Source organism: Mytilus californianus, unplaced genomic scaffold, assembly GCF_021869535.1.
Source record: "Mytilus californianus isolate M0D057914Y unplaced genomic scaffold, xbMytCali1.0.p SCAF_19, whole genome shotgun sequence".
Taxonomy (NCBI): Eukaryota; Metazoa; Mollusca; class Bivalvia; order Mytilida; family Mytilidae; genus Mytilus; species Mytilus californianus.
Window position 1 is genome coordinate 11,377,752 of NW_026262667.1, and position 19,240 is coordinate 11,396,991.

At 32.5% G+C, this 19,240-nt stretch overlaps 1 protein-coding gene across 1 annotated transcript in view; it reads left to right on the top strand.

Annotated features, from left to right (window-relative positions):
* The window catches only part of LOC127726928 (muscle calcium channel subunit alpha-1-like), a 141,308-nt gene that overhangs the window by 21,951 nt on the left and 100,117 nt on the right, over positions 1 to 19,240 (top strand). Inside the window, exon 4 of the mRNA XM_052234316.1 lies at positions 16,943 to 17,082. Within this exon, the coding sequence (XP_052090276.1) occupies positions 16,943 to 17,082 (140 nt within the window). The remainder of the gene's footprint in view (positions 1 to 16,942; positions 17,083 to 19,240) is intronic.

Genomic DNA, 19,240 nt, shown 5'->3' on the forward strand with positions numbered 1-19,240 from the left:
AATGAGTACCACATGTATAAGGTTTTACAAGGACCACATGTGTAAGGTTTTACAAGGACTGTACTCAATGAGAACCACATGTATAAGGTTTTACAAGGACCACATGTGTAAGGTTTTACAAGGACTACTCAATGAGTACCACATGTATAAGGTTTTACAAGGACCTCCTGTGTAAGGTTTTACAAGGACTGTACTCATTAAGCACATTATGTATAAGGTTTTACTAGGACTGTACTCATTAAGCACTACATGTGTAAGATTTTACTAGGACTGTACTCATTAAGCACTACATGTGTAAAGTTTTACTAGTGAGACTGTACTCATTAAGTACAGCATGTATAAGGTTTATTAGGATTGTACTCATTAAACATTAAATTTGCCCATGTGTAAAGATTTACTAAGACTGTATTCATTAAAGATTACATTTGTCCATGTTTAAAGATTTACAAGGACTGTGCTCAATGAGTACCACATGTATAAGGTTTTACAAGTACCACATGTGTAAGGTTTTACAAGGACTGTACTCAATGAGAACCACATGTATAAGGTTTTACAAGGACCACATGTGTAAGGTTTTACAAGGACTACTCAATGAGTACCACATGTATAAGGTTTTACAAGGACCTCCTGTGTAAGGTTTTACAAGGACTACCCATTTAGGACCACATGTATAAGGTTTTACTAGGACTGTACTCAATGAGTACCACATGTATAAGGTTTTACAATGACCACATGTGTAAGGTTTTACAAGGACTACTCATTGAGGACCACATGCATAAGATTTTACTTGGACTGTACTAAATGAGGACCACATGTATAAGGTTTTACTAGGACTACTCATTGATGACCACATGTATTAAGTTTTGCTACGAACAACAGCCGTAATTATTGAGCTTGACATGTGAGTTTTTTCAAGGACTGTACTCTTTGTGTACCACATTTGTGAGTTTCTTCTAGGACTGTACTCTTTGTGTACCACATTTGTGAGTTTCTTCTAGGACTGTACTCTTTGTGTACCACATTTGTGAGTTTCTTCTAGGACTGTACTCTTTGTGTACCACATTTGTGAGTTTCTTCTAGGACTGTACTCTTTGTGTACCACATTTGTGAGTTTTTTCTGTGTATCGTATGTCTGAGGTTTTGCAAGGAAAACTGTCAGAATATTTGTGTTTCGTTCTTCAGGTTTAATATATTTCTGACATAAGTTAACTTATTCTTTAAATTTTCACAGTATAGCCAGTATAGATATGAACTGTAGTTGTCCCTCAGTAATCTTTAAATGTCATCATACATGTGTTTCTGAAATTTATAACATAAATGTCAAATTTAATTATCATTTGTCCAAACATAAGTAAGAATTTTTTACTAATGGGTAAACCACTATGGAAAATAAACATTGCAGTCTCAGTTATATTCCAAGGTTTTGTATCTGTATATATTTATTTAAAAAAAATATGTTATTTGTAGAATTATATATTTTGTTCAATGGGTCTTGGCATCACAGGACTGTCTTCAGTGGACTGCTTCATAGTCTAGATCTTTAATTGATTGATAACAGTTCAAGATTCTGTGTTTTTATTCCTACTACTTTTGTAGGGTTTCATCTGGTTTCCTATCCTGCTTTTTTGTTGACCCCCCTCTTTCATTTTCCAGGTGGTTGTGAAGTGAAACAAACAGTGATAATATAGAGAGAATTCTGCATTAAAAGTCTTAAATGATTCCTATTCTCCAGTTTAGTTTTTGACAATACCCAGTAGAGTAATGTCTTGCCTTTACCAATGGTTATTGTCAATGGTCATCTAATTAAGCCATTATTGTCAATAGTCCTATGATGACCATCCATACACAAGGGATAATTCAAGTGGTCAGTGTTTATTGATACATTAGGTTAATTATTGATTAGAAGTCATTGATCTTTTCCCATTTGATTGCCTGACGGACAGAATTAGCCATTTGATGTAATCAATCTGTATAAAAATTATAGGAGAAAATCATTGACGTAATTGTCAAAGTACATGAAGTATGGACAAGTTTCAGTTTGGAATTTTATCTGGCAGTTAGTTAAAATATCATGCTTACAAGTAGATTCCATTTTGTAAACATAGATATTAAACCATTACATTTACTGTGGTTTTATAATGTGAGATATTAAACCATTACATTTACTGTGGTTTTATATTGTGAGGGTACACAAATTCAACCTATCTTGACAGTTTTTTCACCTACATTTTATTTTAAATTTAGACAAGAGCTTCCATTCTGTGTAATTTGTATATTATATTCTTAATCACTATATAGTTCCACCAATTTAGATTTTAATCTATACTGAGTCATAGAAAAATTGGTTAGAACCGACTTTCAAATGACCCAAGATGCTGAAATGACGAGTACCTAAATTCACATCCGTATAAATTGAAGATCTGGTATTTGTTTAATTTCTCCACATTTTTAGAACAATTTGACATTATTCCATGCTTACTTTTCCTTTTTTGTCTCACCTGCAACGAAAGTAAAGTTGCGGAAAGCGAGACATAGGGATTGCTTTTCCGGCGACGACAGCTCCAGCTCCGGCGTCAACAATTATTAAGTTTTCTGCTTAAGTTAGTTTGATAGGAACTACTTGTGATAGATCATTGATATTTACTATAAAGTTGCATTACTATCAGAACATATCAGTTTGACGAATATTTCAAGGCCCTGTCCCCTAAGTCATGGTCCAGTGACTTTGAATTAATAAGCAATTTTCTTTGTTATGATTTATGCTTAAGCTGGTTTGATAGGATCTATTTGTGATAGATCAATGATATTTTGTATGAATTTGCATTACTATCAGTTCATATAAGTTTGATGACTATTTCGAGGCCCTGCCCCCTAGGACATGGTCCAGTGACTTTGAATTAATTAGCAATTTTCAATGTTAAGTTTTTCTGCTAGGAACTATTTACAATAAACAACAACAACAACAACAATATTTTATTTTAAGAGGGTTACACAGTTAGCTATATAACTAATCTTCCCTGAGGTCCTCATCATAAAAAAAATCCAACAAAATGCAAACATATACATTACATACATTAGTATAAAAAGACAAGTATGATAATAATGTTCAATACAACTTGATAAAATGTTATGAAAATATAAACGTGATGACATAATCAGTTTTGTTTGTATAAACAGTGATGTTATTCTATAAAGTTACATTACTGTCTGTACATCTCAGTTTGTCGACCATTTTTGAGCCCTGCCCACTAGATCATAGTCCAGTGACTGAATTAATAAGCAATGTTGCTGTCCATCAGATTGTCTTTTTCTGAATTTTATGCTTGTAGGCGAGACATATTACTGTGTCAACAGTTTATTAGTCCCCTACCGACAAAGTCGAAGGGGACTTTAGGTTTGCACTCCGTCCGTCTGTCTATCTGTCCATCCATCAGTCCCGGCAAATCAGTTTTCCACACTTTTTTTCGTCATCATCAGCAGCTTGAAGATATTGATTTGAAAATTGGTATATAATTTTATAATGAAAAGTTACAGATCAAGTTAGAATTTTGTTCCGGTCTGATGATTTTGTGCAGATTTGGTCCTTGGACTTCGAAAATTCACTTAAATAATCAGTTTTCAACACTTTTTTTTGTCATGCTTGAATACATTGACTTGATATTTGTGATATGGTTTACACCATGACAAGTTATAGATCAAGTTAGGATTTTGTTCCAATACAATGAATTTTTAACCGGTAGGGGACTATGTATTGCTATGCAATACTCATAGAATGCTTGTTTATGAAAAATGCCTCAGATTTGTTTTAATAGCTCATTTTTAAAAGTTGACTTTTTGTGGTCTGTAAATTTACTTTTGTCTTGGGATACCACATCTGCTGATATAAAATGTGACTGTTTTGTGCATATTTAAATATATTTAGCTATGTTGAAAGACATGCATAATGGCAAATTATACGAATACAAATTTTTTAATCTCTAAGAAAGCTTGTAAGGTTTCCTCTGATTTTTTGGCCAAAATAGATGTAATTTGTGTACTGCAATGTTAGATCTGAATTATGATATTATCTTATAAAGCTATCATTAGTTGATGTTTCTGAGCATTAAGTTACCAGTTGTATTTTCTAAGGTACCCATACCATGTAGAAAACTATAGAAAATGTCCATAGGGGCGTGACATAGTCAGTTATGGTTCAACTGAAAAAGACTTATTGAACATCACAATTCGTTAATGCATATAATATGTCACAATGGTCACAAAGTCTCTTAACGTTAAATCCATTCTGTTAAATCCATTGACAGACAGATCAATTTACCAGAAATAATGTCTTTAAAGAATGACATAAATGGTCTAATGAGTAAGACATTCTAGTCTAATGTTTCACAGTTTTACAACAAGTATAAATCTCCAGAATAATAATAACCAGGTTCTTAATAGGAAAAGTCTGGTTATTGTCAAGCCATATGATCAGGTGGGTGGCGTATAACTAACTACTAAAAAGCTAAATATTTCAGTAGGTAGAAGACTTGAATCCTTTATACTTTGTATATAGATGCCTTATGTTATGAAGTTTCCATCTGTCATATGTCCATTGTCCTTGGCCTCATTTTCATGGTTCAGTGACTACTTGAAAAAAAGTTAAGACTTTTTGTTATGTTAATTCTTTTCTTATTATGAGTAATAGGATAACTATATTTGGTATGTGTGTACCTTGCAAAGTCTTAATGCCCGTCACACAGGCGAGATATTTCAGAGTGTGCACTCTTGTTGATTTTGGGTTGGGATGGCTGCTCCAGCTGTTTCTGTACTATAACTAAGAACCGTTTAGGCCATAAAAAAGAATATGTTTTTTGCCCTAACCCTACCTACCCAGAAAGTATCTGCCTACTCAAAATCTTTTATTGTCCTGATGTTAAAAAGTTTTTTTTTTAATCAGATAGGCATGAAGACTAAAAAACATCTGACACTTTAATTTCTCTATGCCGAAAAAGAAAAGAAAATGCCTACCTACCTACCCACTGTCTCTACCTTTGGGTAGGGTTTTGGCAAACCAAAATATTTTTAAGTGTGGCCTTAACCAATACTTTTCAAATTTTAATATGTTGTTACTGATGACAAAAAGAAGGCCTAGTTGGATTCTTGCTGTTATGGAGTTATGGTCCTTGATTGTTTGAGAAATTGCAATGTCTTGAGAACTGTTCAACCAATGCTTTTCAATATATTTGATATGCTGTTACTGATAACAAATTTTCACTTTTGCCTTGTTCTCTAGGAATGGTGCTTGATTGATGGCACTTTATGTTGATTATGTGCGATAACACTTGCCTTAACTATGACACTAATAACTGTAAGAAAAACATGGTTTTCTGTCATTTTGACAGCCTCTTGTATTATGCTACTCAATTTGAAATTTAATTTCAATTTACCATTCTTTAAACTTTAAATCGATTTGTTAACAGCTCATTTACTAAGTTTACAATATATTATTTTTAAGAATATCCTTCCAATAGCTAGTTTATTCAGTTTACCCTGTATCTAATGATGGGGAATCCCTCATTGGGGAATCCCTCATCAAGTTTTGTAAGAAAATCCACTGCAGTCAATAAACGGTTGTAAATGATTGATTGTAAATCTGAAATTTGGCTAACCCTTTTTAATGCTTCATTTTGATATACTTATTAATTATCAATTTTTATTCAGTTTAAAAGCACTGCTACAATTTGTCTTGGGCAATGAAACTTAGTCAAATACAGTGTTAGTTATCAACAGTATTAAAAACTCAATGAAAGTCATCTATGTGACCTTGGAAACTATAACATATTAAAAGATAAAAATTTTAGTGTCATAAAATGGTAATTCTGTAATAAAACTTCAAAAAAATGATTTAATTTGCTACTACTATGGGGAGGTTTAACGACATTGACTGACCAAAGAGGGTCTCACACAGTCTGTCCTGGCTTGCACCTTTTTAGGTATTTATTTTTACTATAATGTACTTATTGAAACAAAAGTGCAAAAATATTTTGATGAAATGAAAATTTTAATAATTGATTATTAAGCTTAAATAAGAAATACAAAAATATGATATTGTTTTTTGTAAAACAATAAACAAAAAAAAAATATTTAGACAAGTTAATAAAACATAAATCAATAAATGTCATTTTCAGAAACTACTTTTCTGATAGATCTGTATCAGGTGAAGGATATTGTCATATCTAGAAAGGTTACAATATCTAATTCACTCATATAATTTGATAAATATTTAGAATTACCCTGACTTTTAGGACTTTTAGCCATATTACCCTGCTTAGTTACCTGTAATTACCCCATCACAATTGGCTTGGTGATGTTAGGTCAGAACATAAGTCCATGTCACTCATTGGAGAAGATATTATCAGCAACCTCACACCAGAGAACAGAACTCATCAGTACGACAACCAAGGGCAACAAATTAAAGGGTCTATAAGGGAGGGGAGGGAAATGACCAGCATCAGTATAATAATAAAATCACTGCTGAAATTGGAAAAAAAGATAAATCCTACTTATTAAATCCCTTCTGTGATTGTTTTGTCATTGAAGGGCCTTTTGCAGCATACTATAGTTATAAGTTTGCTCATTGTTGATGTACTGTGACCTAGCCATAGTTGTTCTGATTTCTGGTTAGTTGTCTTATTGACACACATCTCCTTAATTAAGTTTTTATCTAGATATATAAATGAAGAGACTCCTTTTCCTCTCAATAATAATAACACAAAGTAAGAACCTTGAGGACTAACACTATCTCCTTTGTGATGAAAATAGAAATTCAGTTTGAAGCTAATAAACTACAAGTGATAGACATTTGAAAGCAGTATTGCTTTCTCCATCTATGTCATTCCATATTAGGAATCTTTTGTGTCTTACTTTATTTACTTATAGCTAATGACAGTTTAGTCAGATCAATATGTCTAAATCCCTGGCAACATTTTATAATGAATAAAGACGCAGGTGGTTTGTATTGAAGACATCTTGTTTAATGAAGGAGTAACATAGAGAAGAGTCAGCAAATTTATCAGCCACATTTAGTGTGAGGAAGATAATGGTTTTATTTTGTCTAATATTGTTGTACTTATGTGCGCAGAAACAATTTTATTTAGCCTAAGCACAGATCATTCATCTTTTCTTGGGGCATATATATGGTTTTTTTCTCAGAACAATATCTTCTGTTAACTTTTATAAAAACAAAGCCTTTATTGTTTTACTAAATTTCAATAGAAACAAATTACTTTTTTCCTGCTTCCCTCCTGAAGTAAATTTTTTTTTTGTCTGAGTCTGTCTTTGACAAAAGATGCAAAATGTAAGACATATATGGTTTATGATTGTGCAGATTTTCTGTCTGTCATATTTCCATTGTCCTTGACCTCATTTTAATGGTTAATCAACTACTTAAGTGTCATGTGAATACCTCACTTATTATGATAAGAATAATAAGATAACTATATTTGGTATTATGGGATCATTGTATGGTCTACATTTCTCAGATACTATAAGCAATAGGTTAACTATTTTTGGTGTAGGGAAAGATTGCAAGGTGTACAATTTTGTTTTGCAGGTTCGACAAACCTTGACTTTATTTTCATGCTTCAAAAAGTCAGAGTTATGCTCTCATGATTAAGTCTTGCTTCTTTGATAATATAAGCAATAGGTTAACTATTTTGGGTGTATGGAAAGATTGCCAGATGTACATGTCTGTCTGGCAGAACTTATCTGACCTTGACCTCATTTTCATGGTTAATTGGTCAAAGTTTAGTTTTCATGATTAGGACTTTTTCATTACCTTTTTCTCAGGTACTATACTCCTGGGAGGATGTTCATAATATTCATTAGGATTCCTTGTTTAGAGGTCATAGTTTCATTGAGTACATGATGATACGAAGAAATACCTAATGTACCTTAAACTTACTGTAACCTTATTTTATTGTAAGAAAAGGGGGGATTTAGACAAGCCATAATTTTGACAATTGTAGTAATTGAGAACAAGTAGAAACTCCTACACCCATAACTGAAAGCGATGTGTATGTGGAAAAAAAGGGTTGAATAATTTAGGTATTAGACAATTATTGTATGTTCTGATCCTAACAGTAGAGTTTGTACATGACTTAATAATTATCCATTGTTTGACTATTTACCTTGGCACATAGAAGATGTATGGTACAACATTAGAAGCAGATGTGCATTCATTACATGTCCTTTACTAATTTGTTCAATCTTTCTGAGTAGCAGGGGGTCTACATGGGGCCACCAATAATGTCTTAGTTCAAATAAAGAGACAATGAATGTGATGATAATGCATCAATTAATTAATTTGAAACTACTTAATAACAGTAACATATTAATGTCATAGAAATTTACCTTGTTTGGTACTATTCAGACAGGTTGATCAGATCCTTATCAGTTGCTAGCTCTTAATGTTATATTCTGGAGGGAGACATGTCACTGTACCCAGACTCCAGCCAGCAATTATTTTCTCAAACTCCTCAAATATGACCTGCACTTGCAAGACCTTTTAGGAAGTTTTTATACATATATAGAAGGATATCCATTTAAAACTATCCAGCTAATATGCGACACATATCATGTCTCTGTAAGACTGGAGGAATATCTTTAGATCTAAGTAAACTTTAAAAGCTACACCCCATGGGAACCAGATGTGAAAATTTCTGAAAGGGTAGCTAACAGCCTTATTTAAGCCAATAACACAAGAAAGGAAAAAAATAATATAACGCCAACACTTGTATACTACCAGAATTCTAATCCTGGTTTGTTTTTGTTGTCTCAGAGTTTAGCCCCTCAGGGTAGCTGCTAAATCATTTCAATAAGTCTGGTGAATGTGAAGTTTACTTTAGGTAAATCTTTGGCTGGTGTGTTGATTTAATTACATGATCTTAAGGTACCACTAGTACTGTTAATTTGATCCAGTGCAAATCTATCATAGAAATAATTTCATCAGCAACCTGACTCCATTACAGATTTAGGCTAAAAATGGCAATAAGAAAAGCCATCTAAAATAAAAAAATTCAGAGTGCAACTGTTTACAAAACACTTGTGTAAGTATAATACAAAATGTTCAAGGCAGATTGTTATAGGTGTATCTACCTTACTTTTTCAATTAGTCCCCTACCCACAAAGTCGGAGGGGACTTTAGGTTTGTGCTCCATCCGTCTGTCTGTGTGTCTATCTGTCTGTCTGTGTGTCTGTCTGTCTGTCTGTCTGTCCATCCGTCAGTCCGGCAATTCAGTTTTCCACACTTTTTTTCTTCATGCTTGAAGATATTGAGTTGAAATTTGGTATATAGTGTTATCATGACAAGTTACAGATTAAGTAACATAAGTTCAAATTATGTTCCGGTCTGATGATTTTGTGCAGAGTTATGGTCCTTAGACTTAGAAAATTCACTTGAGAATAATCAGTTTTCCACACTTTTTTCTGTCATACTTGAAGATATTGACTTGATATTTGTTATATAGTTTACACCATGACAAGTTATAGATCAAGTTAGCATTTTGTTCCAGTACAATGAATTCTTAACCAGTAGGGGACTTATAATGTATTGCCATGCAATACTCTCAGAATACTTGTTAAGGAATTTGTATCATACTGACCATTTATAAGAACAGAATAGAAGTTCAATATTAATAACATGATTTCTGTAAATTTTGGAATTGGATCTACAGTAGAAGAGTATCTGCTAATTAATCTGACTTGTCATCATAAAGTGGTGTCAACCATTCTAGATATATTGTCTAATATACTACTAATATGGAGACCTTGTACAGTAGTAATATAAGTCCACTGCTTTTTAAATGGACTATGATTTCAGCATGTCTGCACCTCTACAGATCTATCTTAGAACACAGACTGAATAAGTACAGTTAGACTTTTAATATTAGCATATTAGCCTAAACAATTATAGTATGATAAAACTTGACATCTGTCAATCAATGTTGTTAGTATTATGCTGTTTATTGACATTTTTTGTTCATTTACCAGATGTTTCAGAACTCCTAAGTGTCTGTAGGCCTGGTGTCTTCATATAATTCATGTCTTTTAACTGGTTAAGAAAGTCTAGTATCTATATAAGGGCATGCTGGTGGTCAGTTTGGCAGAAAGCTTGCAATACACAAAATAATTTACTTTTCAGAAAAACAATCTAACAAAGTGACAGATAAGTTTCAGGTTATTATTGTTTGAATCTTTCCTCACAAACTAAAATGTTTTTTTATACACACAACCAGTTTAAATGAAAGTTGAATTAAAATTTTTATTTGAAAACATGTTCAGCCTGTTTTAAAGAGTAGTTTTTCTAGTTTTACAAGGCTGTTAAACTTTTACAGGTTACAATAATTCTTTTTTAAATTAGATTATAAAGTAAGAATTCAATAATGTTTTAATTTCGCTGTTACAGTCAATTATAGCTCTTTTTTTATTTTTGATGAGGCCTGTTGTGAATTGTGTGGTTTCTTCTATACTCATTAACTATATTATACAACACCATAACACAGTTATTGATGACATCTTCATTAGTTATTATTATATAAACCTTTCCAAGAAGCCTTAATTACATTTAAGATAAATGCCTAAGATGACTGTATTCACCACAATTAAATCAACAGGAAAAGAAAAGAAAAGACACCAATAGGTTACAAGTATTAATCCAATTGATGGCTTCTGTGAAATTTATGTTTTTCTTCTAAGCTCTAAAATCAATACTGGTAGAGATTATTTGCTGTAATGGCAGAGCAAAGTTATTTACTCTTCAGGAAAAAAAGAATTATTTTCTGTCTAGTTTGACTGTAATTGTTTCCTTTTGGTTAGTCTCCTTCTCACAATCAGATTGAAGTCTTTAATTTAATTGTTTTGATCGTGATTTTAATTCCATTAAATAGATTCCTGATTGTATTTCCACTTAATTAGCAGTGACTTTAAGAAGTTCTAGTTCTTTGACTAAATCAATGCTCCAAGTCACTAGAAGTCACAAATCTCACTCAAATATGTAAGACTTGAGGTTTTAGAAATACATTTTTTACAGACTTTGATAGATTTGTATGTTGTTTTGGATGGTCTTCAATGAGAGATTAATAATGCAAAATGTCACTGGAAGTTAAAAATCTTAACTCTAAATTGGATTTCAATTTAACTCTACCGAGATTGAGGCTTATATGAGATTATATATCTCAGAGGTTGTGAGTTCAATCCCTGGTCGTGCAAGTAGGGTGCAACCTTGTTTATAATTTTCTATGATTGCTGTTTTTTTCCTACCAAAACTTGCTGTTCTCTCCAGGCACTTTGGCTTTCTTGACCAATAAAAACTGGCTGCCATGTTATAGCCAAGCATGCTATAAAATGGTGTTAAACACAATCAATCAATCTTGTTTGACAGATTATAATGCACTGTCATAATGATTCTCACTAGTAGTGGCAACATCTTTAAACTAAGTATGAAAAATTACTTTTGAAATTAATATTTCCTATGATAATTTTTGCAATTTTTTTAGAATAAATGTTTACATGCATATTTTGTTTTTGGAAAGATTTCTTTGGTTGTAGGAGGTACTATTTATAGAATTTCACTACAGACATTAACTCATGACATTATTATCAGTTATATATACATTAATTATGTAATATTATGATCAATAATCAACTTTTGTTTTTTTTGATTGCTGATGTTTTATGATGAATCAGGGTAGCTCAATTATTCCTCAGTTATTTGGAAAGAATTCCAGTATGATCTGTCACCAGCTTGCTATAAGGAGAGTTTGATTGATAATTCACATAATAACGCCATGTAGAGAATGTTGTTTAAATAGTTATAGTTGTTGAGTATGAAAAATTGGATGAAGAACTAACTACTGGCAAGGCAATCTATTTCTAACATTATCACATAATTATTTGAGATAAATGTCATTGACTGTAGAAGAATTACAACCACTTCAGTGGTGTTGTGGTAACATGCTCCCCTCAAGAGCTGGAGTCTGGGTTCATTCACTGGCCTGGTCAAACCAAAGACTGAAAAGGGATATTTGCTGATTCTCCATTGAGCACACAGTATTTAGGAGTCAGAGCCAGGAATGGAAGACTGTTTAAGATGTGGTTGACCTGAAATTGACAATGGAGTATTCAGTTAGGATCTTGATCAGCCTTCATCCCTCCCCTGTTGTTAAGATCACTTGTTTATTACTCAGCCTTCATCCTTTTTATCTTGATGATTGTATGTATTTGTCCAAGGATGCTGTCTTATTGACCTTTATGTGACCTTTACCTGACAGCACCTTTTGTTTACAGTTGACAATTGGTTTCAGTATTGTGTTGGTTCATACTTATTATCTAGTCTATCAATAATTCCCTGGGGTCACATCTAAACTTTTTTAATTTTAGAAGCAGAATTGCTTTCCTACGACTATCTGAAATCTGACATTTCAAATTTGTTGTTAATTGTGTACTTTTCTGACTTTGCCTTTTAATGGTAAACAGTACGATTAGTTGTGTCAATTAGGTTTATATAAGATTTACTACATCATAAAATTCACAGCATGTCTAAACCTAGCTTGTCAACTAAGGCTTATGCTATCAGTCATAAAAACATATTGCAATATTCCTGTGAATATTAAAGACAAAATCAGGTTCCGATCCAACAGAAAATATGGTCAATAATCTGTGATTGGTAGTCTTGTCAGTAATCAAATGCAGATTATCTTTAGTTTATTGCTTTTTTAAATCTTATTTATTGATAAATTTAAAAGGTTAAGAAAAAATTTAAAATGACAGTTAGCTAGGGTTGCACTCCTTCTCCTTTTTCTTCAGGAAACCGACATGGCTGCCATTATTGAAACTCAACATAGAGATAAGGCAGTAATATTGATCAGTTTCTTTGCAATTACACAGCCTATTAAAACCCAAAGTTCCTGAAAGGATTATCTAGCTATCAACCTTTCTTAGGCTGTTAGTTTTCTTGTTTGAATTGTTTTACATTTGTCATTTCGAGGCCATTGATAGCTGACTATTGGGTATGGGCTTTGCTCATTGTTGAAGGCTGTACAGTGACCTATATTTGTTAATTTCTGTGTCATTTGGTCTCTTGTGGAGAGTTGTCTAATTGGCAATCATACCACATCTTCTTATTTTTATATGTTCTCCAACCTTAGTATATCCCCCTAGCTATCAACCTTTCTTAATTGTGTAAAAGGAACATGCTCTCCAACCTTAGTATGTCCCCCTAGCTATCAACCTTTCTTAATTGTGTTAAAGGAACATGTTCTCCAACCTTAGTATGTCCCCCTAGCTATCAACCTTTCTTAATTGTGTTAAAGGAACATGTTCTCCAACCTTAGTATGCCCCCTAGCTATCAACCTTTCTTAATTGTGTTAGAGGAACATGTTCTCCAACCTTAGTATGCCCCCTAGCTATCAACCTTTCTTAATTATGTTAGAGGAACATGTTCTCCAACCTTAGTATGTCCCCCTAGCTTTCAACCTTTCTTAATTGTGTAAAAGGACAATAACTGCTGAGCTAAATTTCCATTTGCTTGTTCCAAGTAAGGAACCCTGCCATGTCCTGTCTGTGTTTTTGTTAGATGTTTTTCTGTTTTGTATAGATCTGATGAGTTAAGCCTTTTTCTACTGATTTTGATAGTTTGTTCTTATGTTGTGATGTGACACCACTGTCCCATAGTAGGGGGGGGAGGGTTGAGTGCTCACAATCATATTTAACCCTGCCACATTCCTTATGTGCCTGTGGACCAAGTCAGGAGCATTTAATTCAGTGGTTGTCCTTGGTTCATGTCTGTCATACCTGTTTTTCGTAAATTGTTTTGTTATAAATTAGGCTGTTAGTTTTATTCAATTGAATTGTTTCATATTTTTATAGCCGACTATTACGGTATGTGTTTTTCTCATTGTTGAAGGCAGTATGGTTGCCTATAATTGCTTACATCCACTTCATTTGAACTCGGTTGGATAGTTGTCTCATTGGCAATCATACCACATCTCTTTATTTTCATACTAATCATAAGTTGTCATATAATTTAATAGTTTTTGTTATTTGAAAAGAGTGGTGTTAAAGGCAGATCATTGAATGCTTCTGTTAAACAACTTTTATAGACTCTGAACATCTTATGTTTTTATATTGTCATTGGGTTGCTGTCTTATTGACATGTTTGCTTATTTTGCCTCATAGGAATAAGCAAAGTGTGACTATATATAAGTCCCCAAAATATATTAAAATGACAATTCAGGATGAAGAGAAACACATGTTTACTAAAAAAGGTTACAATGCTTGTATGTTAACAACAGTTAAGTTGGAAAACACAATCTTTGGCAATAAGAACAATGATTAAACAGGATTTTATTATGTATGCTGGAAATGGGTGTTCTTTTCCTTAATTATGTGGTATGTGTTCAAATATGATGTATTTTAAGGATAATGAATACATCGTAATTGTGTACTTTTTATTTAATTCATAACTATATTTTGATATCCAATCTAAAATAAAACAATATATAATATTTGAACTTAACATAAAAATTGTAATTTTATCAAAAAAGCAACAGCTAGAAAATTTGAAAGGTAACGAAGAGGATTTTCAACATCAATGCACACAGTCTGCTCAAACAGACAGATCAGATGATCTTATGAATGGAAAAACTGAAATTATTTTGTTACTTGGTTTCCTTGGTAACTGATTATAAAAGTGTATCAATATATTACTGTGATTATTGTGTTATGGCTTACATCCAGATAAAGGTTTGGTTGTACTATGGTAGGGACATCCAGGATCTCATTATCACTTAGCTAATAAAAAAACATCCTATATGAAAAAGATGCCCACAAGAAAAGGGTTATATTTAAATTTTACATGTGACTTGTTTCATTTAGAGAAAAGCATTGATGTCAGAGTTAATGATAAAGAAATATTTAACATTGTGGTTAACATTGTACAGACATTCTTAATCAAAATCCTGTGTAGAGCCCCTTGATTGCTGTTCAGTATACCAATATAGGTACACTCTATCCAACATGTAAATTGAATCATATGTGACAATTATATTATCTCCTCATCAAACTTCAATGATGCTGCAGACAGACACTTCACCAGCTTATAGATTGATATTCAGTCTGTATAAGATACACCAAGATATTAGGGTTAATGCAAACGGAGAGATTTCAATAATTCAGGAGGGGGTCTTTCAGCATTTATTGACATCTTTGTGTAAATTACTATTTGAATGACACCCAAGTTAAAAATCAACTGTTTAATGTATATATATATGCCAAATTAGGGTTTTGATATAAAAATAATAAGATGTGATATGATTGCCAATCACACAACTCTTGACCAGAGACCAAATGACTTTGAATTTTAACAACTATAGGTCACTATATGTCCTTCAACAATGAGATAATTTCATACCTCATAGTAAGCTATAACAGGCCCCAAAATGACAAATGTAAAACATTTAAATGAGAAAAAACTAACAGCCTGATTTATGTACAAAACAAAAACAAAAAACAAATATGATTTGACCCTCATTTTTCACTGAACATGGAAATGCAATGGGTCAAAGTTTTCATTTAAGGTAGTTTGGGGTCACCTAAACATGATACTTAGTACTCATGTTTATTATTAAGTGAACTGGTTAATATATATGCAAAATTAGGGTTTTGTCAAAGATAATATGTTTTCCCAGAACATGGAAATATGATACTGTACTAGTTGTGAGCTCAAGCATGTGTCAAAGATAATATGTTTTCCCAGAACATGAAAATGTGATACTGTACTAGCTGTGAACTCAGACACGTGTCCTTTAAGTGGACACGTATTCATGTTTTCCCAGAACATGGAAATGTGATACTGTACTAGCTGTGAACTCAGGCATGTGTCAAAGATAATATGTTTTCCCAGAACATGGAAATGTGATACTGTACTAGCTGTGAACTCAGACACGTGTCCTTTAAGTGGACACGTATTCATGTTTTCCCAGAACATGGAAATGTGATACTGTACTAGCTGTGAACTCATTCATGTTTTCCCAGAACATGGAAATGTGATACTGTACTACCTGTGAACTCAGGCATGTGTCCTTAGTGGACAGGTATTCATTTTTTCCCAGAACATGGAAATGTGATACTGTACTAGCTGTAACTCAGGCATGTGTCCTTAGTGGACACATATTCATGTTTTCCCAGAACATGGAAATGTGATAATGCACGTACTAGCTGTAACTCAGGCATGTGTCCTTAGTGGACACTTATACTTGTTTTCCCAGAACATGAAAATGTGATACTGTACTAGCTGTGAACTCAGGCATGTATCCTTAGTGGACACGTATTCATGTTTTCCCAGAACATGAAAATGTGATACTGTACTACCTGTGAAATCAGGCATGTGTCCTTAGTGGACACATATTCATGTCTTCCCAGAACATGGAAATGTGATACTGTACTAGCTGTGAACTCAGGCATGTGTCCTTAGTGGACGCTATATAAATAACACATAGCTGAGAGGGTGATAGAGCAGATTGTTACCCCGAGAAAACATTGTCAACTGAGGTGAAGCCAAGGTTGACAATGTCTTTTCAAGAGGTAACAATCTGGTCTATCACCCTCTCAGATATGTGTTATTCAATTTATTATACTGAATGTTCTGTTATTACTGTCTATTAAATTTCAAATTCAAAGTAATAAACTATGTCGTCTTGTACATAACAATCATCCATATTTATTAAAGCGCACACTTGAGCAAGCGTCTCCGTGAAGGGTAATAGAGTATTTGCCATGGGATAGAGTAAATTGTCTCCCTTGTAACCAATCAAAATCTGGCATTTTGACATGAAGTATAATAAATATTCTTTTTGATTTATTCTATGGAATATTGTTAATTGTATTTTCCTTTTTTAATTTCAGGAAAGAGTAGAATATATTTTCCTTGTAATATTCACTTTAGAAGCCATAATGAAGATAATAGCATATGGTTTTGCATTACATTCGGGTGCATACCTACGGAATGGCTGGAACATTCTAGATTTTATTATTGTAGTTATAGGGTAAGTAAGGGAGATAACCTGTCAATATATGTTTATTTGTAATGCTTCTGCAACTTTTGCATACAATAATGTAATGCTTTCTTGTGGACAATTAATTGTATGTCTTGTCAACATTTCTAACAAATATTTTTTCTAACTTTTTTTCATCTAAAAATGCAATTCATTGTATTATTTTTTTTCTCTAAAATATTCTTGCCAAGTCCAATCATATAATTATTTTAACTCATCAGACAATGATTTGTTCCTATGGAATTTTATATGATTGTTTATATGCATTTTTACATCAAAATCAATTATTTCAAGCCAAGATATAAACAATAGTCAAATGATAGCCAAAAATTCATTGAATACATTGAACAAAGAAGGTAATGACAAATTTATTTAAAATTCTGGTGTTTAATATGGGCCATTTATAAAATAAGTTTTATTTTTTTTTATAATTATTATTTAAAAAAAAAAATTGGACCTTCTTTTATTTGTAAAAAATAGCAATGCTTTAGCACTTGTGTTGACTTTAATGCTTCAGGTTTACATGGTGAAGATGGCAACATTACGTTAAATCCTGGCATTGTCACATGTTATCACATGTTCTTATCATTACATACTGTTAAAAGAGAAAGTTCTGTTACATATATTCACATATCACATTTGAAAGTTTTACCTTTAATGATGAGCCCAAATTTAAATTCTCTATTCTGTTGTGAACTTTATGTATTGGATATTTAAATTTTTTACAGTGGTTTTGGTTGGATGTAGAATTTTTTTAGAGTTAACTTTTCAACATAAAAAAAAAAATTGTTTGGTGGCTTTGCCTTTGAATGCCTGTTTATAAGAAAAGATACATGTTTTTTTTATATGAAGTCAAAAGATTAATCTCTAAAAGTTCACAAAATTATAAGGATAAGGTCTGCTGTTTTAACAGTGTGTAATACAAGGATTTATTATTATGTTGATAAAATTAGTATTAAATCCAAACTATATTTTATTAGTCTTTTCACGGTAGTTATAATGTGAGTACAATATATGATTATTTGAGCATGCCATAAGTCATCGTAATTTTGTCGACTTCCCTGGCGCTTTCATCATTGTCGTGTAAAAGCTGTGAAACAGTTGCTAAGAAATAAGTTATATAGACTGTTACACATATAGCTTATATGACACACAAGTTTGTTGATACACTAGTAAAGCACTCACTTATAGTCACCTGAAAGTCATTTCTGACAAACCTTTGATGTGGCTTTGCCTCAAAAGATTTGAAATTTTTTTTTAGAAAATTTTACTTCAAACTATTAAAGCACTTCAGCTAAGTTCAAAGAATCGGGAAGATGAAAAGGTCATTTGCGTCCATGCATTAGAATTCAAAATCCAAGACATCAAGCTATATTTTAAATTCATAAAATAGATTATGTTGTACGCAGAGTGTTGTTTTTGTAGAGTAGATGTTTCTGCAGTGTTTTGTTTTGTACTGCTGTTAAGTGAACCTAAATAGGATAAAAAATATAATGCTATTCATATATAGTCTATTGAAATTTTACAAAATCGTTTTATAGTTGTAGTTCAGTTTCATGCAGAAAATATTTGTATTGTTTCAGTTTTGAGTCAATACACTTTTTAAATACATTATTATTGAAAAATGAGCATTGATCCACAAAACCAAAAACAAAAAAAAACATTAAGTAGAAATTATGTAACATACGATATTGTGCTGTATTATCTCCAGCATAGGTGTAGAAATACGATATTATGCTGTATTATCTCCAGCGTAGGTATAGACATACGATATTGTGCTGTATTATCTCCAGCGTAGGTGTAGACATACGATATTTTGCTGTATTATCTCCAGCGTAGGTGTAGACATACGATATTGTGCTGTATTATCTCCAGCATAGGTGTAGACATACAATATTGTGCTGTATTATCTCCAGCATAGGTGTAGACATACGATATTGTGCTGTATTATCTCCAGCGTAGGTGTAGACATATGATATTGTGCTGTATTATCTCCAGCGTAGGTATAGACATACGATATTGTGCTGTATTATCTCCAGCGTAGGTGTAGACATTCGATATTGTGCTGTATTATCTCCAGCGTAGGTGTAGACATACGATATTGTGCTGTATTATCTCCAGCATAGGTGTAGACATACTATATTGTGCT